The sequence below is a fragment of the Suillus bovinus genome (assembly GCF_016758785.1).
Source record: "Suillus bovinus strain UH-Sbo-P2 chromosome Unknown EDB93scaffold_21, whole genome shotgun sequence".
Classification (NCBI taxonomy): Eukaryota; Fungi; Basidiomycota; class Agaricomycetes; order Boletales; family Suillaceae; genus Suillus; species Suillus bovinus.
This window is the reverse complement of record NW_024542077.1, coordinates 247,626-261,197: the sequence shown is the minus strand read 5'-3', so window position 1 is coordinate 261,197 and position 13,572 is coordinate 247,626. Positions and strand designations below refer to the sequence as shown.

Genomic DNA, 13,572 nt, shown 5'->3' with positions numbered 1-13,572 from the left:
CTCTTTGCGATATGCTGGCTGAGACCAGTTACAGTGAGATCATCACGCCCACAAGCTGAACATGTGCGGTAACCCAGGTCATTCATAGTTAGAAGCTGCCAGTGAAGTGATATGAGTGGGGGATGAAGGGATGACGAAGCTGAAGCGATGTGAGCAACGGGTGACGAAGCTGAAACAATATGAGTGGGTGACGAAGCTGAAGCGATGCGAGCGACGGGTGACGAAGCTGAAACGATATGAGTGGGTGATGAACTTGAAGGGATGATGGGAGGGATGAAAAAAGGGCAAGGGTGTGGTAAGTAATGGCCCGAACAAATACTAAGTTCAAGCACTAACCCACCTAGTATTGAAGCCCTCAAAAACCAATTGACTTACGTCCATTGCGCGGATCATGGATCTGATTGTCTTGTGGTGGGCTGAGTAGACTGAGGTTTAGGTGGCGCCGATGGATCTGATTGTCTTGTGGTGGGCTGAGTAGACTGAGGTTTAGGTGGCGCCAATGGATCTGATTGTCTTGTGGTGGGCCGAGTAGACTGAGGTTTAAGTGGTGCCTAAGTACGTTTAGATATATGCAAATTATGACGAGCGGCTACTAAAGACTGACCAAGGGTGCGGGATGATAGCCCATTCTGGAATGGGGCACACTCTGAGCATTGCGGAATGGGGAGGGATGAGCAGGTAGTATGGGACCATGTACAGCAGCCATAGTGAGCAGAACAGGCGGAATGATGGTGTTGCGAAGGATGACGGTCCAATTGCCGTCATTGGTGGCCCGATCGTCCTAGCAGATATTAGCACTGCAGGGTAGTTAGTGCCCGATCAACCTAACAAATATTAGCACTGCAGCCAGCAGAGTGAGGGAAAACATACTATTTGATGGTGGTGGTACCGGTACAGGCTCGTGTTTTGGGATGCCTGGGGATGGCGATGGGAATCTGAGTCACCTGAGGACGATGATACCTGTGGACGACGATGCTGATGGGGGAGTGTCCCGAAAGTCAGGGACAGACAGTGCCGCCGATACAGCGCCGGCGAAAATACAGTTTAGCGCCCTTCACCTGCTACATAATTGCCCTGTTACATTGCATTAGTAAAATTTTCAGTCCCATTCCCTTTCGTTTGACCATCACTCACACTCATTTTTAAAAAAATCCACCCGGGTTCCTCAACGCTCCTTTATTCTTTTGAGTCCTACACACTCTGAGTCTCGAAATTAAAGTAATAATAAAAATGACTTTACCTCGGCAGGATCAAGGTAAGTGAGTATAAGCAACTCAGCAAGTGACTGACTGTAAGGCTTGACAGGAGCGCGTGGTGCCAAGAAAAAAGCTATCGAAAATGCAGGTGAGCGACCGAAAACACCATCAATAAATCAAACTGACCTGAGATTCAGTTTGGAAGCAAGATAAACCAAGACGCAAGAATGCAACAGCAACATCAGCCCAAGACCGTCCTGCCCCAAAAAAGAGAACTGACGCGTCACCAGCACCTACTCCAAGTCGGAAGTCCAGCTCCACTGGCAAGTCAAACAGGACTAAGGCATCAAGAAAGCCGTCAACACTGAGTCCGTTGATACACTTGAAACTAATTTATGGTACTTACATGGAAAAACGTTGGGCACTGGCAGAGCGTCCGCGCGACATGAGCGACTCAGATGATGGTATCTTGCAGGCTCCACTGATGGTTGATAAGCAACTTGATGGTCAGCCTACGCCGTGACAAAAAAGGAAGTTCGAGTCTCACATGATCACGGTGTGCAGCGCAGCTGCCTTACTATCGACGACCAGCGAAACTCTGCCGAACTTACACTATGCAAGATGTGGCATTGCTTGAAGATGAAGATGAGCAGAGTACTGACTCTGATATGAGTCGGCCCAGGGACAAACCGAGTCGGGACAGCTTACTAACCGATTCAGACGGTAACGACTCGGAGAGCAGCGCCACTGACGGTGAGGATGAAGATTCGGCTGCGTTGAGGCTTTTCGATGAGGTCAGCTTTTCTATATCATATGCTTGTGAACTCACATTTGAAAATTTGAAGGTCGCGTCGGTCGTCACCAACAAGCAGCAGGTAGCATCGAAATCCGAGTCACGTGGCACCCCAAGTCCAAAAGCCGAGTTCAAGGCCCGAGATCACAAACAAGCAGCAGAGACTCCTACCTGGGCCAATATGGATGTCGAAGATGCAGTTTCGGAGTCCATTGAAGATCGCTCAACTGGTGGCGACTCAGAATTCCAATCCGACAACGAAGGCACTGCACCGACTCGGAAACTTACCTCTGACGCGAAGACTCGGAGTATCGCCTCGCTCATTCGAACAGAAAGTGGAAAGGTGAAATTACTTGATCAGAACCTAGAGACTCGCAAAGTCCTTCAGTCCGCAATCATGGAAGTCAAGTGCCACCTTTTTTTCACCCACGGCTATCCTGAACTGGTTGACAAGAACCAAGTTGCGCTGCAAGCATTGATAGTTGTCGCCGAAAAACGTGGTGTGCACCCAATCAAAGAACGTCTTCAATCGGACGAACGGTATGCGTCACAACTCGGTAGCTTGGTGAGTTCAAATCGCACCCTTTCTTATCAGTCTCTAACCATATGCGAGGTGGATGCTCGTGTTCCAATATTGCGTCGTGAGCTGAAGGAAGACGCATGTGCGCATGCCGATGGTTACTTTCGCCTTGGACACACCGACACTGGGAAAGCTGCAGTGAGAAGGCTATTGGATAAGCTTGCATATATATATGCCTTGAAGTTTGATGTGAGATCTCTCCCCTTGTCTGTACTACTGACATTGTTGAAATTATACAGATCAATAACGAGGCTTCGCCCATTGGAAAGAAGCCCTACCAGGGTGAACTCTTAATTTTCTTAATATATCGGCAGCTCTTTCATAGCTCGAGGTCCGTTGCCATCAAGTTTGTGGAACGCTTCATCGAAATCGCCAACAACAAAGGCCAGCGCCCCGAAGTCCCTATCCCTTTGCTGGCATTGGTTGCCACTGCGGTAATGTGCTTGTCGTCATTGTACGGATGCGCTGTTTAACTTGTTGCAAAGGTGTCACCGCAGCCCTTCTGTGGAAGTCGCAAGGTTCACCATCGAAATTCAACTTTACAGGAAATTTATTCAGCGAGACATACAACTACCATGTCAGGTTCCTGGAAAAACTGAAGAAGGACGCACCTGCAAAATTCCACTGTATGATGGCCGACATCTATGAGGCTGCACAGTGAGTTCCACTTAGGTAGTATTCCCTCGATGCTCACTCTGCTTGCAGGAAGTTGCGATACAGCGGCACCGCTGCCAGTGGCCATGCTGCTGAGCTCGAAGCATTCGAGTTACTTGACCTCAACAATATGGAAGAAGACTGAATCATCCCCCACTTGTTTTCATGGTGTACAATATGGAATTGTGAAGCTGATACATAGTCTCCCGGTTGGTCATAGCGCGCACTGTTATTTAAATTAGCCTACTGCCCATATACCCATTTTTAATCAAATTTAATTTTGTTCTTGTTATCTTATTCTGTCTGATTCGGTTGGAACCCTCGTCTAAGATCAAACAATCAATTCTACAAGTTATGATAATGTGTTTGAATTGCTGAAAATCATTGCTAATTCTTGTGTTTTTATTAGGGGGTAAAAAAACCGAACTAAACTTGCTAAAACTTGAATTTGTAAAATTTAGACATAATAACGCAGGATTAGTTCTAATGTTACATCTTTAGTCAAATTTGTTGGGGGAGGGTTTTCCTGATGAAGTGGGATGTTACGGCCTCTTGCTCTTTCTGCTGCAGCGGTGAGTTCAACCTATAATGGCTTAATCATGCTCATTTTTTCCAGATTGAGCGCGCTGTCTCCATGATCGCAAATGAAGTACTCGAAGTTCAAAATGTTCTGTCATCCGCATCAAGAGGTCGGGTTAGCATCAGGCTACCGAAGGTCCTCAACAAAGTTACTGGGAAAAAGACCAACATTCCATTTTTATTTTCGGCAGCTCTCTGGCTTAAACCAACTAATTCGTACATCAAATCTCTGTTAGGCAAGCCTGCTGGGTACCTCGAAACTACAGTACAGATGGCGCGTACCACCTTGAATGATGTCACTGAAACACCGTTGGGCTCGCTGATCGACGATGACGAGTCGGAGGATGACAAGCGTGCTATGATTTGTAAGTATTTATCATTCAGGCGCCCTCTCACTGACATCCATTGTTGCAGGATTTTGTTTTTGTTGCAGCACCTGCCAGTGCATGAATTTCGCTGTCCTGTGGTTGTTTTCTGCCGTATATCATGTTTTCCGCCAGCTCTGCTATCATGTTTTCTGCCGCTGACTGCTTTTTTGCCTGCATGCCCACCTTTTCCCCCATTCCCCCAGTTCCTTATGTTACTGAGAGTCTCCTTAATTTCATGCTTATCACGCTTTCTATGTATCCTCGTTATCCTGCTATCAAATGCTTAAACCGCTTTTTCTGCTTATTTAAGTGAATTAAGTAAAAATCCAGAGGACGAGTGGGCTTAATTAAGTGGCTCGCGCTTTTTCACTCCATCGACTTATGCGTCCCTTTTCGTGTAATTAAGTGACAAATAAAGTAAAAAAAGCAACTGGTAGTTTTCCTGATGCACTGGTGCATGCCCGAGGTAATACCTGGTCCCGCGCAGCACGAAGGGGGAAACTTCCAGAAACAGACTATGCAGAGCGAGATTTGCCAGTCCTGCGTTATTCAGTCGAATGTCGCAAACTATCATCTTATACTTCAAGTGATATGGCATGCGAGCTTCTGTTCACCTGGGTTGAAGGCAAAGATCGGTCGATCTTCGAGAGCTTCACAAATCACGTGAGCCGCAAAGTCACCTCTACCTACAAGAGTGTGGGAACATAATATAATTTAACACAAGCCTTGTATGTAACCTTTGATTTTGCATGCGACGACTTTATCTCGAGATCTCCATCCCAGGTTTTTGGTGTCCTCATAATGCACCCTCATCATGTTCCATCTTTTGTTCATCACTTCCCGATTGAGTTCTTTAGCATTCGATGCCGGCGGCTATTCATGCTACACCCACAAGAAATAAGTATTGGTCTTGGAAGAGGAGTCCTTGATACCTTGTGGGGCAGGATCTAACAAGTTAAACTATAAATTATGATTAGGTGACGACAGGATTGCTTACTACTAGTCTGGCGTATACTACCACGGATGCTCGATTCTCACCATCTCAAATTGACGCATGCTAGTCAGTCTGGTTACGAGTTACTTACACTGGCATATAGCAACTCACACACTTAAGAGTATAGTTGTCGCTGCTTGACAAATATTGGCAGAATTGTGTAACTTTCAAAATTTAGCTAGAGAAGACATTGTCCATTGTAACAAGCGTTGATACTGTTGCACTGATCCTATATACAAAATGACACGATTTGGCCCTTGGGGTATCAATAATAGCATTCGCGAATGATCACCATTCATCATCGTTATTGCTATGAGAGGTACTTGAGACATGCGAAGTTTGCACCAGAGCAGTACTTACTCAGGATAACCATCATTGAAAACGCCGAAGTCACCATGCATTTCCTGTTGGAGAGAGATGAATCCAGTTAAGTTCCAATGGAAAAAAAAACCGAGAACGTACTGCATCATAGATTGGGTCCTCTTCACCCTCATCGTCGAGGGGGTCCCAAGGAGGGTCGACATCCTCCCACCTACAAGGAGGCCATTGAGCTGCTGAGCTACAAGGTGACTTCAACTCACTTCGGGATCGAATCGTCAATGATCTCATCTCCGCGTTGACCTACAAGCCACCAGAACTTGGAACGAGGCTTTTTAAGCCTGTACAAGGGCATGTAGTTTGTGGTCGGGTTGCTTCCTTCACGGTAAAGACCATAGGTAGTTTCCGCACACCAGGTGAAAGCTGACGCAGAAGGCCCGGTGGTGTTCAGGGTCACAGAAAAAGATTCCGCTTCTGTGCCGAGCGTGAATAACGCAGAAGAATTTACACATGCCGGACTTACTATTGGTAGACATGTACATCATATACGCATCACAGCGCATCACTTCGGTGACGATGTACTTCCCTTTGAGGACATCGGGTCTGTTCTTGAGCAGGTCGATGAGGCGATCGTTATTGGGAAGGCTGATGTATTTTGGCTTGTACATGACCAGTGCAGCTGCTCGTTTCCTACCTTCGAACTGAAACTCGATTCTGAGGGCGACATTCTCTGCATCAGTCGTGGCGCTGCAACGCAGTTAGATATATACCCAAACACTGCATATTGTAGCACCTACGTTCCAGCAGGTGTGGCTTCCTTGGTAGTGACACCCCACGATTTGACAATAAATTTGTCGTCCCCTTCCGTTTCCACAGGGACTAATGCTTGATCCGTCATGTCGATATCGAGAATGCCTGATGTGTAAATGTTCCCCTCCCAGTCGAATTCTCCAGTTTCGTTGATGATCTTTCCATAGTCGCCCACCTGTGGCTGTCAGGTCAATTGAAACCAAGCGGTATCTTGACATACATTGATCGGTTTTGGTGGATCCCAGTTGGCCCACTTGGATGAAACGTTTTGAATGAGGTCGATGAACTTCCGAGACTCGTGCTTCATCGCAACGATGTTGCCAGAAGACGGGTAAATTCTTGCCAGTGGGGACTGTGGGCAGAATAGACCTTCCTTATATGCCTTTGACTGGCGCTAACTTGGAGATATAAACAATGCACGATTTTCAAAGGCTTAGCCTTGAACGGGTCATGATTACCTATCGCAGTGCAGGCCCCACAGGACAGAAGCCGCAGCAAGAACATGTGAAAGAAGGACAGTGCTATAGGCACATAAGCTGTATAGCTGTATCCTCACAACTTCCATAACAGACTCCGTACATCCTTTCGAATTTTCGTGAACGTTGAAGACTCGGAAGGCCTCGGATTGAACAGGAGGCATGAGACACGTCCAGTGAACGAGTACTGCATAGTCGAATCAGCATCCGATGAGAATGTTGTGTATCCAAGAGTCGCACACTGCCGGGATTCTAGAAACTAATAGTGAAACGTAACGATCAGAGAAACTTGGAACTAGCGCCCTCAAGCAATGTAGTACGAGCTGTGCCACATACCATAGTATTCAGTACTTCTGATCCAGAGTATGCGGCACAGGTTCTTAGAAGATACCATGATTTTATATTGTAAGGTTTGGCTCAAATAGTTGGAATGGCACAGGTGGCGGATCGGATCATCTAGTACTAGGTTCACGCTTTTATGCTTTTACTGGAAACTTGAATTAAATTTTAAATAGTGTCATTGTATACCAGCTGTCTACATGATAGAAACCCAAAGTGCTAATGTTGGATACCACCTCTCCCACTATTGACAGAAAGAACGGACTTGGCTGCCTGGAGGATTAACCACGATATGAACGTGATAACGGCCACGCATCTGCTGACAATGGCAGGCCGCGCCCCCATATTGATGTCAGCATAGCCGTCGTTGTAAACTTGATGCGTTGTACAGACAGATGGGGCAACGCATGCAGGTGAACGCTTTGCCTTCTCATGATTTTACCAGGAACATCGACTGACTTGGGATCTTCTTCCGGAGCTGCTCAATCTGCCGTCCACATGCTGCAAGGGTCCTGGCAGAGGATTCGGCATTGCCTGGTGATTTCTCCGCTCTTGAATTGTGTTGACGTAGGTTGTAGTCCATGAGCGTCCCAAACCGGATCATGGATGCACAGCGTCGACGCGTCGATATACTGTCGTGCGGCAGTCCTAATAGCGATAACGAGAACAAAAAAATGTTTGCTTCATCGAAGCGAGTAGTGTTTGGATGGAAGCTCCTAAGGGGCGACCCAGCCTCAACCTGTGTAAGAGAGAGCCGAGGTGAGCTGTGAGGGACAGCCTCGCAGCCTCAAACTTAGCAAGTCTAGGTACCAGCGGCCTGGAAGAGGAAGTGAGTGCCAAATGTGGTGCTAGTATGTAGTTGAAGCTGACTCCCTTTACTAGGTGCTGGTAGCAATGTAGGCTGTGAGGAATCAGAAGAGAGACAACAAGGATAAGAGCGTGTGAATAAGGTAGAAGGCACTGTATGAGATCACGTGCCGCTGCACTGCCGCTGTCACAAAGTCATAATTTTGACCCCCGAGGCTATGGCACTTCGGCCCAGGGGTAGTTGAATACGTTCCTCGGGAGAAACAAAGGAGCAAATTTACTACACAGTGAGTAACTCATCTTAATTCCAGGGTAACGACATCAATTTGAATAACTGTTCGGGGATAGATGATGCAGATGTGATCATATGTGCCTCAGGCTGCAGTTCAATCGGGCCACGAGAGATGTTCTCGGGTATTCTCTCAACCAACGAGGTTTGTACGCGGCGTGGTTCGAGACCTCCGGAACAAATCTGTCAAGATTTTTGTCATTGTGTCTTGCAGCCGGAGCAGAGTTTGCCTCATTTTCTTCGTCTTTCAAGGTGAGTTGCGTCTGAGACAGAAGAGGAAACATCTAAAATTCTAGGTAAGAATCAACCGAAGCTACAGGTGTGCCATGGCAGCGGCTGTACGTGTGTTGATATTTAGTACAAGTATACCCTTTGGAAGGCTCTTCGACGATATATTGTTCAAAGTAGCAATTCGGGAAATATGATATCAGCACACTCTGGTCATTCATTCGTCTCCGAGTGGGCGAATAGACGCGCTATATCTCTCCGCATTCTCATCCTCGACGTGCGTTGTGTGCAATTGGTCGTGAGCAAATGAATCCGTTCGAAGGTCAACCGCAGTCGCGATAGCGTCAATTCTTGGCAACCATTAAATGTAGTTGCATACGCGAGTCACAGAGGCAATTTTCCTCAATCCGCTGTCCACGACGAACGGTTTGGATGGAACGCAAAGCTGGTACAGGGGATGCAGTGGCTTTCGAATGTGTTGAGGAGTTGAACTTCGACGATCTGACTGTGTCCGAAGGTCCCAAGGCGACGTCTTTGACAGTCAGAATGCACCGATCTCCAGTGATGCCAAAGGTAGGTCGAGATCCTGCCACCTACAGGGAAGTTATTGCACTGCTGAACCACAAGAGGGTTTCAACTCACCTCTCGATCGAATCATCAATTTTCTCATCGCATTGACCGAGACTACCAGAACTAAGTACCAGACTTATTTAGCCTGTACAAGGGCATATATTTTGTGTTCGAGTCGCTTCCTTCACGGTAGATACCATGGTTAGTCTCTGAAGACCAGATAAGCCCGCCGGTGGCTTGACGTGGTCTGAAAAATCTTTCTACTCCTGTGCCAATTGTGAATAGCGTGGAATAATTTGCACATGCCGGACTTACTATTGGTAGACATATACATCGCATATGCTGCGCAACATATCACTTCGGTGACGACGTGCTTCCCTTTGAGGACTTGAGATCTAGACTTGAGCAGCCTGACGATGCGCTCATCATTGGGAAGGCTGATATGTCTTGACTTGTACATGGCCAGCCCAGCTCCTCGTTTCCTACCATCGTACTGAAATCCGACTTTGAGGGCGACATTCTCTGCACCAGGCACGGAGCTATATCACACACAGTCAGATATATACCCAAACGATGCATATTGTGGCACTTACACTTTAGCAGTTTTGCTGAATTCCTTGGTAGTGACACCCCACGATGTGACGATGAATTTATCGTCCTCTCCCGTTTCTACGGGACGTAGTGCAGGATCCGTCATGTCAATATCGACAATGTCCTTTGTTGTGTAAATGTTCCCTTCACAATCGAATTCTCCAGTTTTCTTGTTGATCATTCCATAGTCGCCCACCTGTGCCTGTTAGATTAATTAAAACCGAGCGCTTGGCTTGACATACATGGATTGGTTTTGTTGGATCCCAGTTGGCCCACTTGGATGTAATGGCTTGGATGAGGTCGATAAACTTCCGTGATTGGTGCTTCATCGCGACGATGTTACCAGAAGACAGGCAAATTGGTTGGGACCATGGGCAGGATAAACTTCCTTATATGCTTTAAGCTGGCGCTAAGATGCAATGAACGACTTGCACAGGTCATAATGACCTATCTCAGCGCGGGCTGCACAAACCAATGATCATGATAAAGGTTACTACAAGTGGAAGAAGGGCAGCCACGTAGTCGGCCGCACAGCTTCCATAATCGGACGAGTCCGTACATCCTGTGTTTTCCTTTCGAATTTCCATGTTGCAGAAGGCTTCGGATTGGACAGAACATCCAGAACGACTCGGAGGCAGTGAATACTGGGCGGAAGGCATCGACGTGTCCAGTGAATGAGCACTGCATACATTCGATAATCGAATCAGTACCGCGGCTAACATGTCATACAGAAACGTAGCATCCGAAAGGATCCTTGTTATTCGTTACCTGTGTATCCAATCGTAGTGGATTCTTAAACTTAGTGAGACGTGCCCACATACCTGGGTACTTTGTACTACATGTACCACAGTCTGGTGAGGTGATTTGGCTGACGCAAGTGTGGCATCAAGCTGTAGATCGATCAAGCAATGTGCACTGTGCACTAGTTCACGCATTATGTGCTTTTACTGAACACTCAGTTTGGACTCGGTTGGTAATTGTCCACTGCATGGTCGACATAATACAAATACCCGAAGAGCTAAAGTTGAATACTATCTCCTGCGAGCGACAGAAAGAACGAACTTGGTCAGTCGTTTGAAAATATGAACATCTCTCGCTGCCCAAATGAACCACGATATGAACATGATAACGACAACGAACCCGCTGACGACTGATGCCAGCATGGCCGTCGTCGTAAATTTTAACACGTTGAACAGAAGGCCGATTGCGAAGTAGATCATCCTGGTGAAGGGCACATCAATCAATCATCCCGGTTAGATAATGTTGATCAACGCACCCCCACATAAGCATTGCATATGGCAGACTGTGAATGGTGGCGAGGGCTTTCACCCCAACAAACGTGCCTGTCAGACTTGACAGAAACTCAGCCTGAGGAGACTACTTAGCGTGGCAGAAAAGGATGCAAGGGCGATGACTTGCCGCTTTATCAGCTGATTCAAAACCGTATCTCTGGTTCTGACGCGCCAGAAGGACCGATACAATCAAGGAGCCGGTGATGAAGATAATCGAGAGATAGGTAGCAATGATTCCAGTCGACTGTGACTGGCTGATGTTCATGTTCGGCACTGCGAGGAAACTAACATCTACGGCTAACATGACGGTTGACTGGGAGAAATCAAGATATAAAGCAGAATGGTGACTTGCAGATACGCACGTATATGGTGATCCCAGTCCACTCCGTCATGAGTTTTGTGTTGAAGTCTTTCCACCGCGGCGTGTTGATACACTCATCTACCCATACCCTTCGAAGATCCTTCAAGTGCGCTTGCGGTGCCCAAAAAAGCATGGCTTCGAAAACCAGAGAAAGAGGGCCGATCAGTGGATGAAAGCCAGTGTCCTCCTCATAGACGGATTTGTCAGCGTCGAGTCGAGCACAGGGTAGGCCGCAGAAGTTAAAAAATTTGGCTCTGTCTTCAGAATGAATGAGTGACCTGAACCCGGCGATGAAATCAAGATCGTACAAAAATAATGCATGAATCTAGCTGTTTATAAATTAATGAACAATCAATGAAATGGATAGGCTTGTCTTACCAATGATACAAGTGGAATGAGGACAATCGTTTTCCTCAGCGTTCTCTGGATATGTGTAATTTCAATATGAACTGTTCTTAAGAAGTTTTCGCACCTCGGAGGTGGTTAATCAGCTCTAAGATTTTAGAGAGTTCATCGGCATCAAAAGGTGACAAGGACATGTCTGAAGTGATAATCTCTGAAATGTCGTGTTCAAAATCAACTGAAGGCTAATGACAGTTGATCACTACCTGCACTCGCATGCATGACGACCTCCCTCAGTTCCTTGAGAAGCTTGACTCGATCCGTTTGGTGGTTTGGGTAGCGTTCGCAATGCGTCCTGCTCGACTCAAGTGTTGATGGTCATACGGAATCTTGAAGCACATTAGAATCAAAATAGGAAAGATCACTGAAACTTACACAACTGCAAGTGACAAACCAGTACTCGGACTCTAAGGCAAGTCCTGCTTGCCAAATTCATATCAGTGTGATCAAAGTTCAACATAACGCACGAATATGACTCGGATCATAGACACCCCGGAGCCCGCTAAAGATGTTCGTCGTCGCTTCATGGTTATCTTCCAGCCAAAAGAGAATTCGAGATTTGTGGTCGACGAAGTAATATTGACAAGTCATTTCGCCTTCAGTTGGCCATAACTGCACAACGAGCTCAACATCACAGGCTTCAAGACACGCCGAGTTCGCGCGCGCCATGTCGTATAGTCCATCCACGCATTTGGCAAGCAGGTGAAACGTAGTTTCATCCATGATGGCCTCAGTGAACGTTTTCTAAAACAATATGATCAGTGGCCCATGAAGCACCTGTATTTTTTCATCGAATGCTTACTCGACTCATATTATAGAGATACAGCGCGCCTTCGGGATGTACACAAGAAGTCCAATCACCGTTTAACCATGGACATGATCTGCATGGTTTTTCATTCCATCAGATATTGTCTGGCTAATGCACTCACTCGTTTGTGAAGTGCCTCATGAATGCTGGAATGTAATTGCGCTCACGAGTTTTTTCTCTGTAAAGTGAGTACTTAAGACTATTTACTATCACGAGGGCGTTGCACGTACACAAGAGGACGATTATCATATCGCAAAACATCATTCGCAGCAAATGGTACAAAACGGGGAGTGGTACCGGGAGCATTGGAAGAAATCACACTACTAGCTTCTGGGGGCGGATACGTGCAATGCGGGATAAATTGCTCGGGAATGTATGGATTAGGCATGGCGTATGGAATTGTTGAAGACGACATCGCATCTTCAGTGCCGCTTGTTGTATCAGTTAGAGTTATTTGGTGGTGAAGCGGCAATGGCAAGGTAACCTGTGGACATTGTGCACCGCTAGCCGCGGCACAGCATGAATCTGCAGTAGAAGATTTTGCGTCGGTGCTGTGTCCAGGTAAAGCGCGAACCTTCGCGACACAGCGCCACAAGCGAGACACAAGGATACACAGTCGCTGGGCAGATGAATGTGCGAGCGCCGCCCAGACTTGCCATAGACGTCTTAAGAGCTTTTGAATTAGCCCCGTGTTTGACATGTTTTGCCGTCGTCGTTTGGTGTTCAGGTTGAGCGCTAGCCTCTCCTGAGCAAACCTAAAAGCGTAGGAGATCTAGAATATAGTGGTTCCGAGTTTGAAAAAGGTCGAGCGGCTATGTGCATGTACAGCTTGTTATGTACATAAAAAGGTTCTTGATCATGTGGCTAATTCAATAATTGGCCTGCGGCGGAGAGCCTTGACTTGTTCGACAACTTCGCCTTTCAATTGATGACCTAGTACCTAGGAACATCTCGAAGTCGAGAAGGTGTTGCAAGCTGAATTCTGTAGTTCTCTCAGCTTACAGCCTCGAGAGCTTAGTTACGCGATTAATATCAAAGTTCCCCGATACAGGTGAATCGTACCATGGATCATCATTGTTGCGGAAGCACTTCCATGCTTCTGTGTACTAACTCAGCC

General features: G+C 46.8%; 5 protein-coding genes across 5 annotated transcripts; 2 read left to right on the top strand and 3 right to left on the bottom strand.

The window, feature by feature from the left end:
- Nucleotides 1–1,230: 1,230 nt before the first annotated feature.
- EDB93DRAFT_1249565 (uncharacterized protein) lies at nt 1,231–3,368 on the top strand (the record flags this gene model as incomplete). The annotated part of the gene is made up of 10 exons (XM_041452882.1): nt 1,231–1,255; nt 1,306–1,344; nt 1,394–1,702; nt 1,761–1,868; nt 1,917–1,990; nt 2,042–2,554; nt 2,603–2,758; nt 2,809–3,023; nt 3,152–3,226; nt 3,275–3,368. The coding sequence occupies 10 exons, from the start codon at nt 1,231–1,233 to the stop codon at nt 3,366–3,368; spliced, it is 1,608 nt and encodes a 535-aa protein (XP_041308599.1).
- A 394-nt stretch (nt 3,369–3,762) lies between these two features.
- EDB93DRAFT_1336796 (uncharacterized protein) lies at nt 3,763–4,252 on the top strand (the record flags this gene model as incomplete). The annotated part of the gene is made up of 3 exons (XM_041455345.1): nt 3,763–3,795; nt 3,840–4,167; nt 4,236–4,252. 3 exons carry the CDS (start codon nt 3,763–3,765, stop codon nt 4,250–4,252), a joined length of 378 nt encoding a protein of 125 aa, XP_041308598.1.
- Nucleotides 4,253–5,452: 1,200 nt separating this feature from the next.
- EDB93DRAFT_1249563 (uncharacterized protein) lies at nt 5,453–6,599 on the bottom strand (the record flags this gene model as incomplete). The annotated part of the gene is made up of 7 exons (XM_041452881.1): nt 5,453–5,474; nt 5,525–5,568; nt 5,627–5,696; nt 5,746–5,956; nt 6,006–6,229; nt 6,280–6,467; nt 6,513–6,599. The coding sequence occupies 7 exons, from the start codon at nt 6,597–6,599 to the stop codon at nt 5,453–5,455; spliced, it is 846 nt and encodes a 281-aa protein (XP_041308597.1).
- A 2,525-nt stretch (nt 6,600–9,124) lies between these two features.
- On the bottom strand, nt 9,125–9,921 carry EDB93DRAFT_1249562 (uncharacterized protein; the record flags this gene model as incomplete). Its single annotated transcript, XM_041452880.1, has 4 exons — nt 9,125–9,267; nt 9,317–9,540; nt 9,595–9,788; nt 9,835–9,921. The coding sequence occupies 4 exons, from the start codon at nt 9,919–9,921 to the stop codon at nt 9,125–9,127; spliced, it is 648 nt and encodes a 215-aa protein (XP_041308596.1).
- A 601-nt stretch (nt 9,922–10,522) lies between these two features.
- EDB93DRAFT_318904 (uncharacterized protein) lies at nt 10,523–13,418 on the bottom strand. The gene is made up of 13 exons (XM_041456072.1): nt 13,030–13,418; nt 12,686–12,980; nt 12,577–12,633; nt 12,450–12,528; nt 12,115–12,391; nt 12,042–12,066; nt 11,854–11,942; nt 11,718–11,801; nt 11,624–11,668; nt 11,554–11,574; nt 11,247–11,503; nt 11,012–11,197; nt 10,523–10,960 (listed from the first exon to the last, which is right to left on the bottom strand). Exons 1-13 carry the CDS (start codon nt 13,112–13,114, stop codon nt 10,829–10,831), a joined length of 1,632 nt encoding a protein of 543 aa, XP_041308595.1. The 5' UTR covers nt 13,115–13,418; the 3' UTR covers nt 10,523–10,828.
- Nucleotides 13,419–13,572: the final 154 nt, after the last annotated feature.